The 17,139-nt window shown below is 39.2% G+C and overlaps 1 protein-coding gene across 2 annotated transcripts in view; it reads right to left on the bottom strand.

Annotated features, from left to right (window-relative positions):
• The window catches only part of Spag16 (sperm associated antigen 16), an 898,261-nt gene that overhangs the window by 446,201 nt on the left and 434,921 nt on the right, over window positions 1-17,139 (bottom strand). For both annotated transcript variants that reach the window (NM_029160.3, NM_025728.4), the window contains one exon: window positions 13,883-14,026. In NM_029160.3, the coding sequence (NP_083436.2) occupies window positions 13,883-14,026 (144 nt within the window). The remainder of the gene's footprint in view (window positions 1-13,882; window positions 14,027-17,139) is intronic.

Below are 17,139 nucleotides of genomic sequence, written 5' to 3'. Positions count from 1 at the left end.
TTTGCGCAAAATTTGCTTACAAAAAAAAAATCTCTAGAGTGAAAATGACCCTAAAGGTTAATTTTAATCTTCTATTAAAGATAAATACCAGTTTCTGAGTAATGATGACATCAGCCCAGATTTCTCACTTCCCCCCTGCATCATTCACAAGAATGACCAGGAATAATACAAAACATGGAGCAACATTCCCTCTGCCTGGGAACTAGGAAAGTTTGTCATCAAGCACCCAAAGAAACAGCTTTGAAGAGAGACATAGAGTGAGTGGGCTGAAAATGCATAAGGCTTTAGAGTTTCTACTTTATCTCAAGACCAGCCATGTTAAGAAGAATCCAGAAAATGATACAGAACACCACAGAATTCATGAGGCTACTTTTATTTTTCTTTTTAGTGGAGAAGAGCATTGTAGTCGGGCTATTTTTGTGGAAGAAGCGACACAAAATTCTTCAGTGTTGATGCCCTCTGGATTTGGATGAACAGGCTAAAAGAGTCACAGAGCCTCAGACAGAAGTAAACCTTCCTCTTGGATAAGGAAAGAGCAAAAGCAGAAAGTTCATGAAGCAAACACTTCTCTCTGAAATGTGCAAGAATCAATAAAGACAAAGCCAAACACTGAGATGGTTTCCAAATGAGTAATTTATTTCTTTTCCCCAGGACAGAAAACCTCCCGAATGATACTAAAAGTCAAAAGAAGTGAAAACTCTTAAAGATTCAGAGAAAATACTTCTCTCTGAAATATATTCATTAACCAGCTACAGGAAAAAAAAAATTACAAAGTTGTCATGGCCTAATTTCAAAGGCTCAGGATCACTAAGCATCAAACAAACCAGTACCTACAAAATTAGAGAAATTAGTATTAAGTGGGAAATGCCCTGAGATGAGCAGACTGTAATTCAGTACACTGAATTATCATGAGATGTAAAATCCTAAGATGAGCAGAGTAAGCAATGGGAAGCTTATATGGTGAACATGAAAGTGTCAACCTGAACTCAGGACAGGCACTGTAATCTACAAGTACATTTCCTCTTCCTCCTCCCCCTCTTCCTTCTCCTCCTCTTCCTCCTCCTCCTCTTCCTCCTATTCATCCTCCTCTTCTTCCTACTCATCCTTATCCTCCACCTCCTCTTCCTCTTCCTCATCCTCCTCTTCCTCCTCATCCTCTTCTTCCTCACCCTCTCCATCCTCATCCTCTTCCTCCTCCTAATCCTCCTCCTCCTCCTCTTCCTCCTCATCCTCTTCTTCCTCACCCTCTCCATCCTCATCCTCTTCCTCCTCCTAATCCTCCTCCTCCTTCTCTTCCTTCTCTTTTCTAAATTTAAGGTACTACGGATTAATCTCAAGACCTTGTGTAATTTAGGACAAAACTAGACCACTGAGCTATAACCTCAAACTCAATACTTCCTATACACATTTCTGCACACATTTTGTTGAGCTGAATGTGTCAATTATATCTGGTCAAACATTTCCCACTAAGTGGATAAGTACATTTTCAGTTCACCTCTGCAGACACTCTCTGAGCTAGGCCACGCACTGGTTCTCAGACTGACCACATGAGAATCGTGCAGCAGGTTACTGAACACGCCCATGGAGCTAAGATGAAGAGTCCAGGGAGCTCAGGATGTCTGCTATGAAGTGTTTGCAATTGGACTCACCTTTATATTCCTTAAAGAAACATCAGTGTGAGAGCAAAATATTCAACTAAAGTCCATTGAGTATGACTTTATACTCTAAATATGTAACTGGGGATTTATACTGTCACATTGAAGCTAAGTCTTGATGTCTGAATGAAACAAATATCCATATCCAATGGCACCATGTGATAGTTTGAAATAGAACATTCCCTGTATAAGCATACATTTGAGTATTTCCTGTCCCCAGTTCATGGAACTGTTTGGCAAGGGTTGGGAGGTAGGGCCGTTTTTGAGGAGATTTGTCACTGGAGGTAGGCTTTGAGGTTTCAAAAGCCCCTACCAGACCCAGTTCCTCTCACTCTGCTTCTTACTTGTCAATAAAGATATAAGATAATGATGTTCCAGAATTATGCTTGCTGCCTTATTCCCCACTATAATGAAAATGGTCTCTAACCCTCAAGAACCTGTGATCCCTAAATTAAAATCTTTCTTCTATAAGTTGTCTTGTTCATAATATTTTATCGCAATGGATGTGACTCATTATTATATAGATCCAATTAAAGCTCTTTTAAGATGAGCCATACACAGAGAAGACAAGTGATTGGGTAAGCATCAAGCAAGGAGCTGACAAAGGATGAAATTATCTGAGGTTGCTCCCATGTCTTCCACAGGAAGATGGTGTGCAAGAATGAACTGGGATGGCTAAATTTAAAAGAATGATAACTATTGGCATTTTTCCATGTATCAGTTGGATGAGTCCAGTTAAAATCTGCAAGCAAGCTACAAGTGTCACCAAATACTTTTACAAATGTTAATTACAAAAGAAAAAACTGGTTTTTAATTTTATCCCTGCGAGAAAAACAAAGAGAAAAAATGTATTCTTTTGTTGAGGGATAACTAGATTGTTTCAAATTTCTCAGTGTTATCAATTGAGGAGCAATAAATATGATTGCACAATGGTAGGGTTGTGGTAGGATGAAGTATCCTTTGGTATATGCCCGAGTTTTATGCTTAGATCTTGAGTTATACTGATCCTACATTCCTAAGGAAGCCTCATACTGATTTTCATAGTTTGCACACTCCCACCAGCAATGAGTGAGTGTCTTCTTACCCCACATCTGCACCAGCAGGAACTGTCACTTTTTTAATTGATCTTAACCATTCTGACATCTGGTGTAAGATGGAAACTCAAAGTAGCTTTGATTTGCATTTCCCTGGTGGTTAAGGCTACTGAACATTTCTTTAAGTATTTCTCAGCCGATTGAGTTTCCTCTTTTCCAATTCCAGAACTTAACTAGTCCAAGAAACATGCATTCAAGAAACATCTGAGTAATAACCAGGAGTAATTTTCTTGTCATGTGTGTTGACTTAACGCTCTTCCCAGATAGAAAATCTGCAAAATAAAATGTAGTAGGTCATCAAGAAATGTTCTGCCATGCCTCTCAGAAAGCAGAAAACAGAAGGACATGGAGGGTCATGCTTATGCTTAGGAAAGCTTTGTGGGGATGGAGTCATTCATCCACAGATAACCTTGAAGAAGAGAACAAGCTGAAGCAAAGGTCAGAGAAAAGCAGTGTACCTCCATAGTAATGTTGTTGTATTTCAGCACCCACAGGATGACTCAATGAATGAGTGCATGATTTATTCAAAGTATCTGATGTCAACTGGCCAATAAACTAACCTCGAAAGAATTGCTATAACCAGATGAAGGATGGACTACATATTCCACTGACTTATTCCTAGGAAGATACTAACAAAAACCAAACAGCATGCTACAACCAAGAGTAATGCTAAGTCTAGAATGTGGCTTCTAGTACAGACTGTCCTCAAACTACTATGTAGTTAAGGCAAACATTGGCTTTCTGATCTTCCTGTTTCTACCTCCCAAGCTATGTGCATATGATTATGGGAGTGGATAAGTATATTTGGCTTTTGCTTCTTGCCTACAATTTTAGTATGGTGAATAACAAAAACTATAGTTTTAAAATATATTTCTATTGCTTATCTTTATAAACTAAGCTTTTTAACATGAGATTTTTTAAGGCACTATATAATTAGTTGACAATGTCTTTTATCATCAGAGAATTTTAAGTCGATTTCCATATTATAAATTTTGGTTATATTTGGATGTGTGCATGTGTTCCTGTATGCCTGTATGCATGTGAGTGACTGTGCATCTGTGTGTGTGTGTGTGTGTGTGTGTGTGTGTGTGTGTGTACAACTTGCAGCAGTCAGTTCTCTCCTTCCACCATGGGGTCTCACAGATCCAATACATCCATCATCAGGTTAGGTGGCCAGCGACTTTATCCACTGTTTTATCTTGCCTCAGGTTTTTCTATTTTCACTAATTTTGTATATTACTTCTTGATGATTATTAGATGCATAGACTCCTGAACCAATGACACTTAAAATGTGGTACATTTACACAATGGGGTATTACTCAGCTTCTTTTTTTAATAAAATAATGAAATCTCCATATAAATGGATGGAACTAGAAAAAGAAATCATTCCAAGTCAGGTATACTAGACCCAGAAAGACAAATATGGTATGTATATGTGTGGATATTAGCTCTTAAGTTAATGGCAATAAACTATAACCCATAAACCCACAGAGGTTAAGAATGGAATAAGGGACTAAAGAGGAAAGATATATCTTTATAGAAAAGGAAAATAGAGTAGTAATGAATGACCAGAGGGTACTAAATAAGAAGATCAAGTGGGGGGAGAGAAGTGGGGGGGGTAAGGGAGGAAATATGAGGTAGAAAGCTAAAATTAAGGGTTATCTGAAGAGCTGTAAGAAAAATTAATACAATAGAAGATTCCTAAAATATGTACATATAGAAAGGCAATCTAAATGAAGTCACCAAGTAATGGGGAGCCAGAGTCCCAACTGACTATCTCTTATCACCAAATGATGCTTTCAGTACCAGCATTGGATTACATATAATTGAGTTGTTAGCCAAAGGGTATTCCATGGGAATCCCCAAAAATCCAGGCAGTTGTGATGGCTATAGATTATTCTCCATAAATCCACAGCAAGACCTCATTGACAAAACAATTTCACAATTCATGGAACACGAGAAGTTAAGCTGCTGCCTACATACAGCTGTCATCCCTACCATCTAGCATCATTCAAACAAGAAGGTACTCTGATTGATAGCAAAAGAGATAGTAAAAACCAAGCCAGGCACAAAGCCTCTGATAGACAATGATGTCGGGCCTATGAGATACTCTACTACTGCAATGGTAGCCCAACACTTGGGGGGGGGGGTAACCAACCTATATATGATTTTACGTAAAGCCCTCCTGATGAGACAAAAGCTGTACCAGACAGTTCTTACATGATCAAGGAAATGAGACTAGATAGCCCAAGTACTTAGTGTAAAGCCAACTACTACTGTTGTTAAAAAAAAAAAAAAAAAAAACAGCAATAAAGCCACTCCTATTGACACTCTGCTATTAGCATAGATCAGTGCCTTGTACATCCCTCACCAGACAGGGTTCCTTCTGCAGCAGATGGGAGCAAATTCGGAGTTCCACAAAGGCAATGGAGAGAGAGAGAGAGAGAGAGAGAGAGACAGACAGACAGACAGACAGACAGACAGACCTTGGAACACTTCATCTTTAAATGGGATGTTTCCATCACATCCCTTTCCCCAGAGCTCAGGAACCCCACAGAAGAGGTGGGAACACAAGGATAGATGTGACTCAGACCTTGTATTTAATGAGCTTATGACATTCCTAGGGTTTGCTATTTTCTTACCAGAAGAAAAAAGAAGTCCAGTAGGCTTGAAAACAGTATAGTTTTTGAGAAAACTGGGCCTACATTAGGATCTTGAGGAAAAGAGCAATAATGAAATTTAGTAATATTCCCCTTGTGCATCAGACTGTGCCAAGTGCTGTGCATAGATCAGGACTATTTCCCCATGCAACAGTCCTGAGAATTTATGAGACAACTTATCCCCGCTCTCAGACATGAGTGTAGACTCTCACAGATGAAGAAAAGTGACAGGCCAGGCTCTTGTCATCTTTACACCAAAAATATGTCTGACTCGAAGACTGCATCAGTAAGCAACCAGATTTAGTGACTTAGTGAAGAAAATCCTCAAGGCTTTCTCTCTGCTACATATAACATTTTACTATTAAATAATTAACAGTAGCAGTTACAGCAGACACGGCATTCCACTTGACACATACCACAAAGATTTATTTATCTTGACCATATCACAATCTACTGCAGAAGGAAGTTAGGCCACTTTGTGCTTCAGTTGCCAAAGCTGGAAGTCACCCTTCCATTTGGATTTCACTGATCTTAACTCAGTCATATGCTCTCCATTCAACCACAGGGGTACAGTGGGATCAACTGTCCTGTGTATAAATGAGGAAGTTTCACTGGGGAAACACAGAGTTCTCCTCATTTGCACTTGCAATTCATGACACACATCAGATACTCGCTCCTCAAGTGCTAACTGCTATCAACATTTAAGCCCAGTCTTCCAGAACAGATGGATCTAAAGGCTTACTCTCCAATTGAATTTCCTTCTGCAATACTGATTGAATATTAAAAAAACAACTAATACATACATATAGTGTGAGTGAATAAAGCATACTGTGTCTGATAATTAAATAACTCAAGATGACCTACTTTCTAAAAATATGCATGAGTTAATTTTTACAATGTTGACTCTTCAGGAATATCATTTTTAATGGGCAGTGGGAATATGTGAAATATTTTTCTCATAGCTTTACTCTCATGCGTTACTTTTAAGACCTGACAACAATAATATTTAAAGTACATTATTGTCCCCTGTGCTAAGTCTGTTCACATAAACGTGACAAATCTTACCAAGAACAGAAGTAAAACACACATTTTTTTTCAGATAATATAGAGTGGAATGGAATTGTTTTATAAGTGAATGTCAAAATAATCTTTTCAATAATCTGCTGGGGGCTTTGGATTGGGGCAGCATCTGTCGGTGAAGACAGAGCAGGATTCCACGGCTCTAGGTAGGTGTCGAATCCATGTGCTTGCAAAGTTGGACTCTTGGTTTTATACTTTCACCAAATACAAAAGTTACCCTGCGTTATTTTGTAAAGTAACAAAGTGATATACTTATCTAGTGTTGGGCCCCATTTTGGCCCTGGTTTGGGCCTTGAGGACAAACCTAAGCCTGGCTTGAGTGGTCATTTCTGTATCAGGATGACTCAGCAAGACCTGTTTGGCCCTTCTTCTGCCCTGCCGTTGCTGATGTAGAGCTTTGCCATTGGCCCTGTCAGTCATTCCATACCCTCCGTCACCCTTTCCTGTTTCCTACGTCATCTTATCCCACCAAAAATCCCCCTCCCCATGTCCCCAACTTATGTCATCGAGAGGCTGATGCCATGAAGTTCAGTTTCTGTGTGTTTCTTTTGGGCCATCAACACGTGCCATCCCGCTCAGCCCGGGAGAGACAGGGACCTCTCTCTTCTTGTCTGAAGTTGGCAATCTAGCATCCTTCAGACTATGGTCTCAAGCACTATTTAAATAGCCGAGTAGGCAATTTACACAGAGGCAAGTTACTATGGGATATTAAACATAGGGCCATTTATCCTTAATTCATAAATCAGCGCATACGGGCAGGATGCCGTAAGCTCCGTTTCTGCCTCAGGCAGTGGACGCAGAAGAAAATGTAGTGTCGTGAAATTGTTTAAGCCACTAATCCCACTGCTTTTATTTATAGAGAGCTATGGGGAGATGCATTGCTGTTTCTCACAATGAGCATTAAATATTCGGCAGAACATCCCAAAGCCGGACACCTTGTTTACATTCAGAACTACACGGATGGTAGCCAACGGTGTCCTGCTAAAGGTCATGGTCAACTAAGAACATCAGTAGCCTGCTAATACACTGCATCTGCAGACGGCTGCAATCCTGCATTCCAGTAGCCCAGGGCTGCAATAAAGGGGGCACTGATAGGGCAGGCTCTACACGTTAACTTCCTAAAACATAGGCGCTAGGGCTCTGCCATGGGCACCTGTATTGTCCGCAGTTGGGGGAAGGTAGGAAGGAAATAGGCGGATCCTCTGGGCCAGCCTCTCCAGCCAGAACACCAGGAAGCTTCAAGCTCAATCTTAAGGAAACAAGGCAGAGAACAGAGAGCAATCAAGGAAGGCATCGAACACTGAAAAGCAATTCTGTAGATGTTAAAGGGTTTCTAAATATAACCTAAATCTAAAGAAAAGAAGATGCAGAATCCTCTCTGTGTGTAAAATTTATTTTTAAAAGTCATGAATTTGGCAAACTCTTAAAAATAATATATGCATCTTAAGACTTAAGAATAGCTGCATAGCATACATTTAAAAAAAAACGGTTATTGTGTTCCTTTGTTTCTCAGCTTGTGACTCCCTGTTTAATTTGGGGAAAGCTGGGGCTTCACACCAGCTTCCGGGTGGTGAATGATGTATAACTCAGACATTACAATGGGTTCTCTCCTTCTCAGCACCGCATTGACGTGCAGGACCCAGGGTGATGGCTGAGCTAAATTCTCGAGTCCAATCAAGAAATACAGGTTAGAGAAGCTAACCATTACTCATTAAGCATACAGTTGCCAGGTGATAACATTCGTGTAGTTGATAGAGCACATGTCCCCGAAATCAACTTACAAAAGAGACATCTTCATAACTAACATGCCATAGTCAAGAAACCCAGTAAGGTGAACAGCAGCTGTATCAAGGATTCTAATATGTGCACCTGAAATGGTGGCTCTGAATGGCTTCGAGGTGTAACCTCTAGTTCCCACTGGAGTGAGGTTACATTCCCACCTCCTGGTATCATCCATTTCTCTCCTTCAATAGTGTAAAGACGGTTCAGTGCACGTTCCTCTCATCTTTCCACTCATTCATCATTTTCAGCAACTGATGAATTACTTTCCACAGCCAATTCATCAGTCTTCCGAGTAAATGCAAAGGGTTTTTTTCCCTTATCGATGCACGATCGCCATCTAGTGGTAACCGTGAGGTAACATCGGGATATTCTCTAAAATGAGTTACCTATGTTTTTTTCCCCCCAAGTTTTCAACAGGAATCCCACTAAGGCACTTATGGAAAGTACAGTCATACAGAGCCAATTTAATGTAAGGAATATCTGGCAATGATGAGTGTGGGAATAATAATATCTTGACTTGATAAAGACTAAAGCTTGGCTGGTGTGTGTGTGTGTGTGTGTGTGTGTGTGTGTGTGCAAGCATAAGGACCTGAGTTCAGATCTCGAGGCTCCAGGGAAAAGCTGGGGCATTGCCATGGGTACTTGCATTGTCTGAGGGGCCAACCTCTCCAGCCAAAACACTGGGAAGCTTAGTGTTAAAGGAACAGGCAGAAGGCAGAGAGTAATCAAGGAAGGCACCCAACATTTTCCTCTGGCTTCCCATGCAAATGACTTCATGTACCTGCACATAGACGAGCACGCCACCTGCCACCCCATGCGCAAGCCCAAACACACTCAAATTGCCCACAAAGAAGAAAAATCTAATTATTTAGTAAATAATAGTTAAGGAAAAACAAATGCAGCCAACATGTATGGAATAAACCATACCTGGAGATTAGCTTTCACTACACCTTGAAACCTTGAAAATCAGAACAAGCAGTTGCTTGCTTCAGTTTCAACTTGATGATTGTCTATGATTTTACCCTTTGACTATACGCTGCTGCAGTCACTCAGTTTTGGATTCACAGCGTCCGATGGTCATCATTTCTGACAGTTTCAACACCTGCTTCTGTTGTCATTTCAACACAAGGTTTGGGAGATTTGTGCAAACATGTGTAGTTTGGGAGGCTGAAGGGCTTGGGCCTATGTAATCATCTAAAGTGTGTTTCAATATCTATGATCTCGTAACATATAAAGGTCTTTAATGTTGGCTTCTCTGCATTCTCCCTGTCTTTCAAACATGTGCGTCTTGTTTTCTCTAGAAGCAAATTCCCTGACAGGTTATTTAATATCAACTTATTAATTCTAAACACATATGCTATTGAATATAACACACATATATGAAACAATAATGGTTAAAGAATAAGAGATCATGAATTTAGAGGGCATGAATAAGAGGGCAGAGGAGGAAGCCGGGCGGTGGTGGTGCACGCCTTTAATCACAGCACTTGGGAAGCAGAGGCAGGTGGGTTTCTGGGTTCGAGGACAGCCTGGTCTACAAAGTGAGTTCCAGGACAGCCAGGGCTATACAAAGAAACCCTGTCTCGGAAAAACAACAATCAATCAATCAAACAAACAAGCAAACAAAAATTAAGAGGGCAGAGGAGGGATAGATATGTTATAAATATAGTACTCATGTATGAAGTTATCAAAAAATAAAAATTTTAAATAAAAAAATCATGAATGTCCTAAAGCTTTTAATATGCCCAATTAATGAAGTAGAAGGTCAATCTACTATACTATTTGAATATATTTAATGTTATTAATTCCTCTACTTGGTGTAATTTTGATTACTTTACAGACTATATCTCCAAGGTTTTAGTATTTTAGTCTAATGGCTATGAATTTAGTCATTAGTGAGTCTTCTTTGAAGGTCTTCTGTCTGCTCTATTTTTGACTCTATTATTTGAAACTTCAGGAGACATTATTTATTTTATTTGTAGCGCTCCTCTGCCTAGTGCTAACACTGTGAAATCTGTTACACTGTTTATGTGTTTGAGATGTTTGCTGTCAATTTAGGAACAGGAAACAAAGACAAACTTTGGATAGTCAGGTGAACTGTCATACTAAATGGGAGGGCACTGTGGAGGCTGGAAGAGGCTATCAGATCCCCTGAAGATGGAGTTTGAAGCAGTTATAGCCCACTTGACATGGGTGCTGGGAACCAAACCAGTAAGCACCCTTAACTGCTGACCCATCTTTCCAGCCCCAGTGTCTGAAAAATTTTTGGGTTAAGTCAGTGTGCTAGAATAAAAGTAGGCCCTGCTATTTACTGCTCTTGGCTGTCACAAGAACTTGGCTCTACGATCCTATTTCTCAAGATACCACAAACATAATAGGACTTGATTCTCATGTTGGTGTTGGCCTGGAAGCTTCCTCCTTGTTGGAAATCATGAAGACGGTTGTAGGAGGAAATCTTCAGCAGGATTACCCAGCTGTGAAAGGTGTGAACTACAGTAAGGACCAGTGTGGCAACTAGACCCACACGTGCAACAGTGGTTCAAATGTTATGGAAAAACCAACTGTTCTCTGATGGGATTCCAAGTTCACTCCAGAGGAAGACATCCATGCTTAGTAGTGTAGATCTGATCAAGAACTCAAGGGTTGGAAACTCATAGGACTAAGGGGTAAACCTGCTACTAATTCTGCTAAATGGACAGCATATCAAAATACTCTTTACGTTTCTATCATTGTACCATAACATATTATATCCTTCCAACCTCATTAGATAATGTCCCTTTGCAGTCAATTGTGGTTAACAGAGAAATGCGTGATTGATCAAGATGCAGATAATAAGTGTTAGTGGGATGTTCAGTCACAAACAGGACAACTTCATCACAGCCAAGACTGAATAAGATAATTATGGGATCCAGAGGCCATGGAGGACAAGGACCAGGGTGAAATGTTGTCTTCTTGGTGTGACAGGACAGCTGCACTTGTGCATTTACAGCTGCGTGAGACCTGCACACAATCAACCCAATCACTATTCTAGCACGAGGGGTCCTAAACCTCCAACCATAACTAAGGATAAAGTGACAGTCCGTGGCTACTCTGGAAGAGTCAGTTTTATTCAAAGTGAGGCCCCTGGTAGAGAAATTACACTCCAGTGGACTGGCCCATATTTGTGTCTATAAGAGCAGGGCAAACTGCATTCTGGGGTAATATTAGAAACACAACAGGAAGCTGAAATTGGAAAGGGAGGTAGAGGTGTACCTAGAAGAAGGTTTAGAAAAGAGTTGATTCATCCTATAATTATGTTTTGTAAAGTAGCTCTGAAGTGGGCTAAGAATGTATCCAGCAGAAAGCTGTAGAAGCCAATTGAAAAGAGCAACACACATTGATTAGAAAATTTACAAGTTCATTTTTATATAGCTAGAACAGGATGGAAGCCAATGCTAAGACATTCTTCACCCCAGGTCTTGTCTACAGAAGAGAACACAACCACAGCTGGCCGTGAGAAACAGGACGAGTGCAATCCTTCCCTGATCGACTCCATCAGGTCAGGCTGTACTACAATAGAATGGTTAAAACAAATTTGTTAAAATTTGGTCATTTTTGTACACGTATATAATGACTTTAAGTCTTCTGTGTGTGTGGGTTGTTTTGGTGGGTTTTTGTTTTGTTGTTGTTGTTGATGGTGATGTTGATGATGGTTTGTTTGTTTGTTTGTTTTGTGTGTTTCGTGATAGGGTTTCTCTGTGTAGCCCTGGCTGTCCTGGAACTCACTCTGTAGACCAGGCTGGCCTCAAACTCAGAAATCTGCCTGCCTCTGCCTCCTGAGTGCTGGGATTAAAGGCATGCGCCACCATGCCTGGCACTTTAAGTCATTTTTGTCACATGCTATCTCCCACTAAGACCTTTCTTCTTCCCAACAAGTTATATGAGTGTACACACACACACACACACACACACACACACACACACACACACAGAGAGAGAGAGTATTATCAACAAGATATTTTTTTCATAGACTAAATTAAGCAGGAAAAGTGAAAAACCAAATGTCACAAATTTTACATCTCAGAAATCACGAATCTCTATATCTGTTTTTTACATGCATACAATCTCCAGTGGTAATGGACATATATTAAGTACTATAAAATGTTGGAGTTCTAAACTATAAACTTTTTTAGAATTCATCTCTACCCCAAGAAAATTTAAAAAAAAACCCGAAAACATTTTTTGGTGGTTGTTTTTAATAATCCCCTTTCTTCACCTATACCAGAACATTTGCCATTTAAATCATTCACTTAACAGTGTGGCTCCCCCATTACTTTCATCTCATGCACTGTAAAGACCATACAGCAACATCCACAACCCTCCTGCCATAAGAAAGAACTGAATGGCAATCCCTATTAAAAGTGAATAATGATGTATCTAACCTCATTTTAATTTCAGTAATTGACTGGGGAAACAGGAAGATCTATTAAAAGGACCATTGCTGGTCAGGCACTAATGAGAAAATATCTGAGTCACTGGCTGTCATGGTAACAGGGCATTATCCAAATCTGATCAGTATGCCCAGTAGCAACCGAAGTGATAGGCTACACTTCTAATTGTGTTTTCTCTACTTGCAAGATGGGTTCTGTGCTTCTCAGAGGTGAGAGTGTGGCACAGCTCTGTTGGTCAGATAAGGAAAGGATGACACGATGACACGTTCGTAAATTAAGTTCAAGCATATAGCACCAAGGATAAATTAAACACTGGGAAGTCTTCAAAAATTAAACAAAAACATCTTGTTATTGCCTTTTCAGGTTTCTGAAAAAGACTACTTTTTCCATCGAATTTCAAATCTGGTTAATGCAAAAAAGGAACTTGATGAAAACATGAAAATGAATCAATAAGAAATCTTCCCAAGGAAGGAAGTTACAAATGCAATAGTTTAGAAATGAGCCAAAGAACCAATTAGGCCACGTAGAAATAGGCAGAAATTAGAGTATTCAAAAATCATTAAAAAAAATAAGAATAAGTATCAGAAAGTAGCCAGTCTTGTTGGCAAAAGCTGATACTAAGGATGTATGTATAGGCTTCTGTGCGGCTGGTATCCTCAATAGCAACTTTTCTGTCACTGTCTGAGTGTTTGGAAACACAGCTCAGTGAATACTGAAGTGTCCTCAGATCTGCCTACTTCTCTTTAATATCTTGAATGCCATCGGATTTTAAAGGATTGTGGCCTCCTGGTTCTTTTAGGTGGATAACTTAATTATAAAAGGAAAACCTGTATATTAACAGAGACACAATAAATGCTGGCATGTATTATTGACTAGGATCCCATGTGCCCTCTCAAAGCTGGTGCACATAAGCATCATTAATAACACTTGTCCTGGAATGCTGGTTACTCTTGTTAACTGTGTCAGCAGGCGGACTGGGCTTCACATGTTATCAATCTGAAAGTAACCAATTTATAGTTAATATAATGAAAGCCAAAGGCACAATTATCTACAATATTCTACATTCTGTGTCGGGTGTACAATTTCAGAGTACATAACCAGCTGTTCCTTCAAAGCTATCAGAGTGTGGAAACAGATCAAATGGTCACGTTCCCGGAATGAATGGGGCTGTATGCACTGACCTCGGATGGAAGCAGCAGCCAGACAACCAATCAGTGTGGCCAGATCCTGTAAGAAGTACATTGCCCTGTGGGAGGCCCACCATCTTCCAGAGACGATCTTCACTACAGGAGATGAGATAGTCTCTGCAGGGATGCATGACGATGCTGTGCATGGAGAAAGAAAGAAAGAACGAAAGGGCGTTATGGACGGATGAATAGTTTTCCAAGGTGAATGAAGAAATGTCAATTGTCATCCTATTTTAACAAGGCAGACTCAGTCGTTACCCAGAAGTCTCAGAAACAGACTCTACATTCCAGCTACAACTCTAATACCTTTCTCATCACCATCATCAATCTAAGCAGCACAGTGGATCTCAGATTTCTCACTTACAAAATGAAGATGATGATTTGGATGCTCATGAATATATAATTCTGGGTTTAAAATAATAGCTGGCTTTTTTATCAAGGAGGAAAAACTGTACCAGTGACATTTGTGTGTGTATTTGTGTGTGTGTGTGTGTGTGTGTGTGTGTGCTGGGGTATTTAGACCAATAAAATATTTATTATAGAAAAAGAAAAATCATTTTCAGAATACAGTCTGTCTTCATTCAGGCATTATTTTGTAAAAAGGTAACAAATTCTAATCACATTTTTATAGTTTTAAAATAAATGCTATTAAAACATTAACTTGGTGGCCCACTAACTTCACAGTGAGGAAGAACTCTGCTAACATGCTACTTAAACTCATTTCAGCCAAAGAATAGTACACAAATTATGGTAATGAATTCAAGATGTATAAGGCAATTCCCACTTTATAAAGGCCTAGGGGGAAATGAGATAGAAGAATATAAAATTCATGATTAGCTCATTGGACACCATTATCTGGACTGGACCCCATCACTGTGACCATTAAACATAGAAGCTAAATTATTGTAAAATTGAGTCTACAATGTTAATGCCTGATATTTTATCTATGGCAATGCTTTAATCTTATTTACACAGTCTCATCTATGTCTCATGATCCAGTGGATGCAGAGGAGTCTCGTGTCAAGTACCTATTAAAATACTAACTTTGACATTAGCAACAAAATGTTCAATTTCTGCTTGGTCACTTTACTTTTAACCTGTAGCTTGCTTACTCACCTAGATAGTACAATGAAATAACATGATTAAAAAATAATACTGCACTGTCATTCCCCTTTGATTGGCCTTGTTATTTTGCCCTGTAATATGGACTTTAGGAAATCGATTCCTGAAGAAATCATCTGTTTGATCAATTACTCCAAATCTTTCATGACAAAAACTATATTCTCACTATCCTTTCCAATAACGCTGCTAAGCCTCTAGATTATGAATAGAAATTCTGTTCTCTTTCATTGGCCTGGAGGCGGGGTCAGAGTCCAACAATGGGCATTCCCCATGGATGAGGTTCTGGGTTGAGTGAAACAGCTTTACCTATTTTCAGTATTTTACTGCTCTAAATAAAGACAGTGTAAGGGAAATTATTCATATTTCAGTTCATCGAAATGTTGGTTTTGACTTTCAGAAGGCCAATTCAAGAAAGAAATTTATTACAGCTCAAACAGCTAAAGGATGCATTTATGGAACTTAATTAGCAGAAAAATATGATGCGAGGTAAAAATGTCAGATCGAAACGAATTCTGTATTCAAATACACACTAGGAAGCACAGCAAACCCTCGCAGCTCCTGAGTATGATATATGTAGGCTCACAGCTATCCTGGCAGACACAGGCACACTTGACTAGATGATAAATTACTCTCTTTAAGTGAAGATAACTAAAATCATTGATGTCTTTACAAACTTTGAGAGATAAGTTTCCAAAATGACTTTTGCGAGGAGAGCTATTTGTGGAAGGCAGAGGATGGGATAGAAACAGAAACTCAATAAAAGCAAATCAGTTTGGAATTGTCCTCGTTGGACTTCTTCAGTCAGTTCAATGTTACACTTTGATGCTTCCTGTGCGACATGGCAACAGTGTCTACCATTCCAAGTCTGTATGTGTGCACATGAGTGTATGCACATGCTTACACATGCAGAGTAGTCCCCATTTTTCTGCAAGGTATACAGTCCAAATCACCCTTCCCAGTGGACACATAAAAACCTCCTATAGCACCAAACGACCCATACTTACACATATATCATTTATGATAAAGTTAAACTTGGAAAATAGGTACAGTAAGAAATTACAGGAATAACTAGCGATGAACTAGAAATGTAGACCACATATTTTTACTCATGCTTTACACTCACAAAGGACTTGCCTTCTCTTTTTCTACTCAGCACTTTTGATACACTGTGGCCATAGCTTTTAAGGCTCAACATCTGGCAGCTAAACTGTCACAAACATATTTTTCTCCTCATTTTATGAACAGATTTGTTCTTGCCCTAGATTTTGGCGACTTCTTATCTATCTGTCTGTCTGTCTTATATCATCTGTCTGTCTATTTATTGTTAGCAATTTTTTTTTGGTCTTCTCTTAGCAAACCAAGAATAATCCCTTGTTCACTTAAAGCAGGTACTTCACCGTTTTCGGGGGCATATATGACTTGTCAACATCAGAGTTTTTGCACTGGGGTCATTAAAAAATGCTTATTTTGACACAAGCACTCTGATATGATAATTCTGGTGAGTCCTGTCACAATGGGACTAATGAAAAGGCTGTGTATAGAGTGTATTTGCTGGCAAGAGAGATGTTTCCTATTCTAGCCAAGATGGAGAAGGCTAGCACAAGATTTTGTTATGTTACACACATGTAGTCATATCCATTTTATATGTCATATTGTTTGTTTCTGAATATTTCTCTTTATGATTTTTGGATCATAATTGACTTTGTGTAGCTAAAGTGGTAAGCAAAATATCACATAAGGGGCTATTTCAATATATTTGTGCAAATGAATGTATGCATGGACACATATACTCTGTTGCATGTAAATGTACATGAAAAATATATATGTATAATCTTTTTATGATAAATATATAAACACTTCAGACAAGCATTGGTGCTCCATTCTTGAATAGATCTATGCATAGATCTTGTAAAAATAGAAACATCAAGTACAAATTGGAAGTAATGAGTAACACACATTTTAATAATTCATTGAATGAAAATATTCTGTGTCAAGAGATGAAAATCCAAGTTCAATAACTTTGAGGACAAGAACCAGGAATACTTTCCCCAACAGAAGTAATGCATCATTCCCAAGTCTGTTATCATCACCAACATTATCATCACCGTCATCATCATCATCACTCCATC

Source organism: Mus musculus, chromosome 1 (genome assembly GCF_000001635.26).
Source record: "Mus musculus strain C57BL/6J chromosome 1, GRCm38.p6 C57BL/6J".
In the NCBI taxonomy this organism is placed as follows: Eukaryota; Metazoa; Chordata; class Mammalia; order Rodentia; family Muridae; genus Mus; species Mus musculus.
The sequence above is the reverse complement of the archived record's forward strand: the minus strand, read 5'-3'. Positions and strand labels throughout refer to the sequence as shown.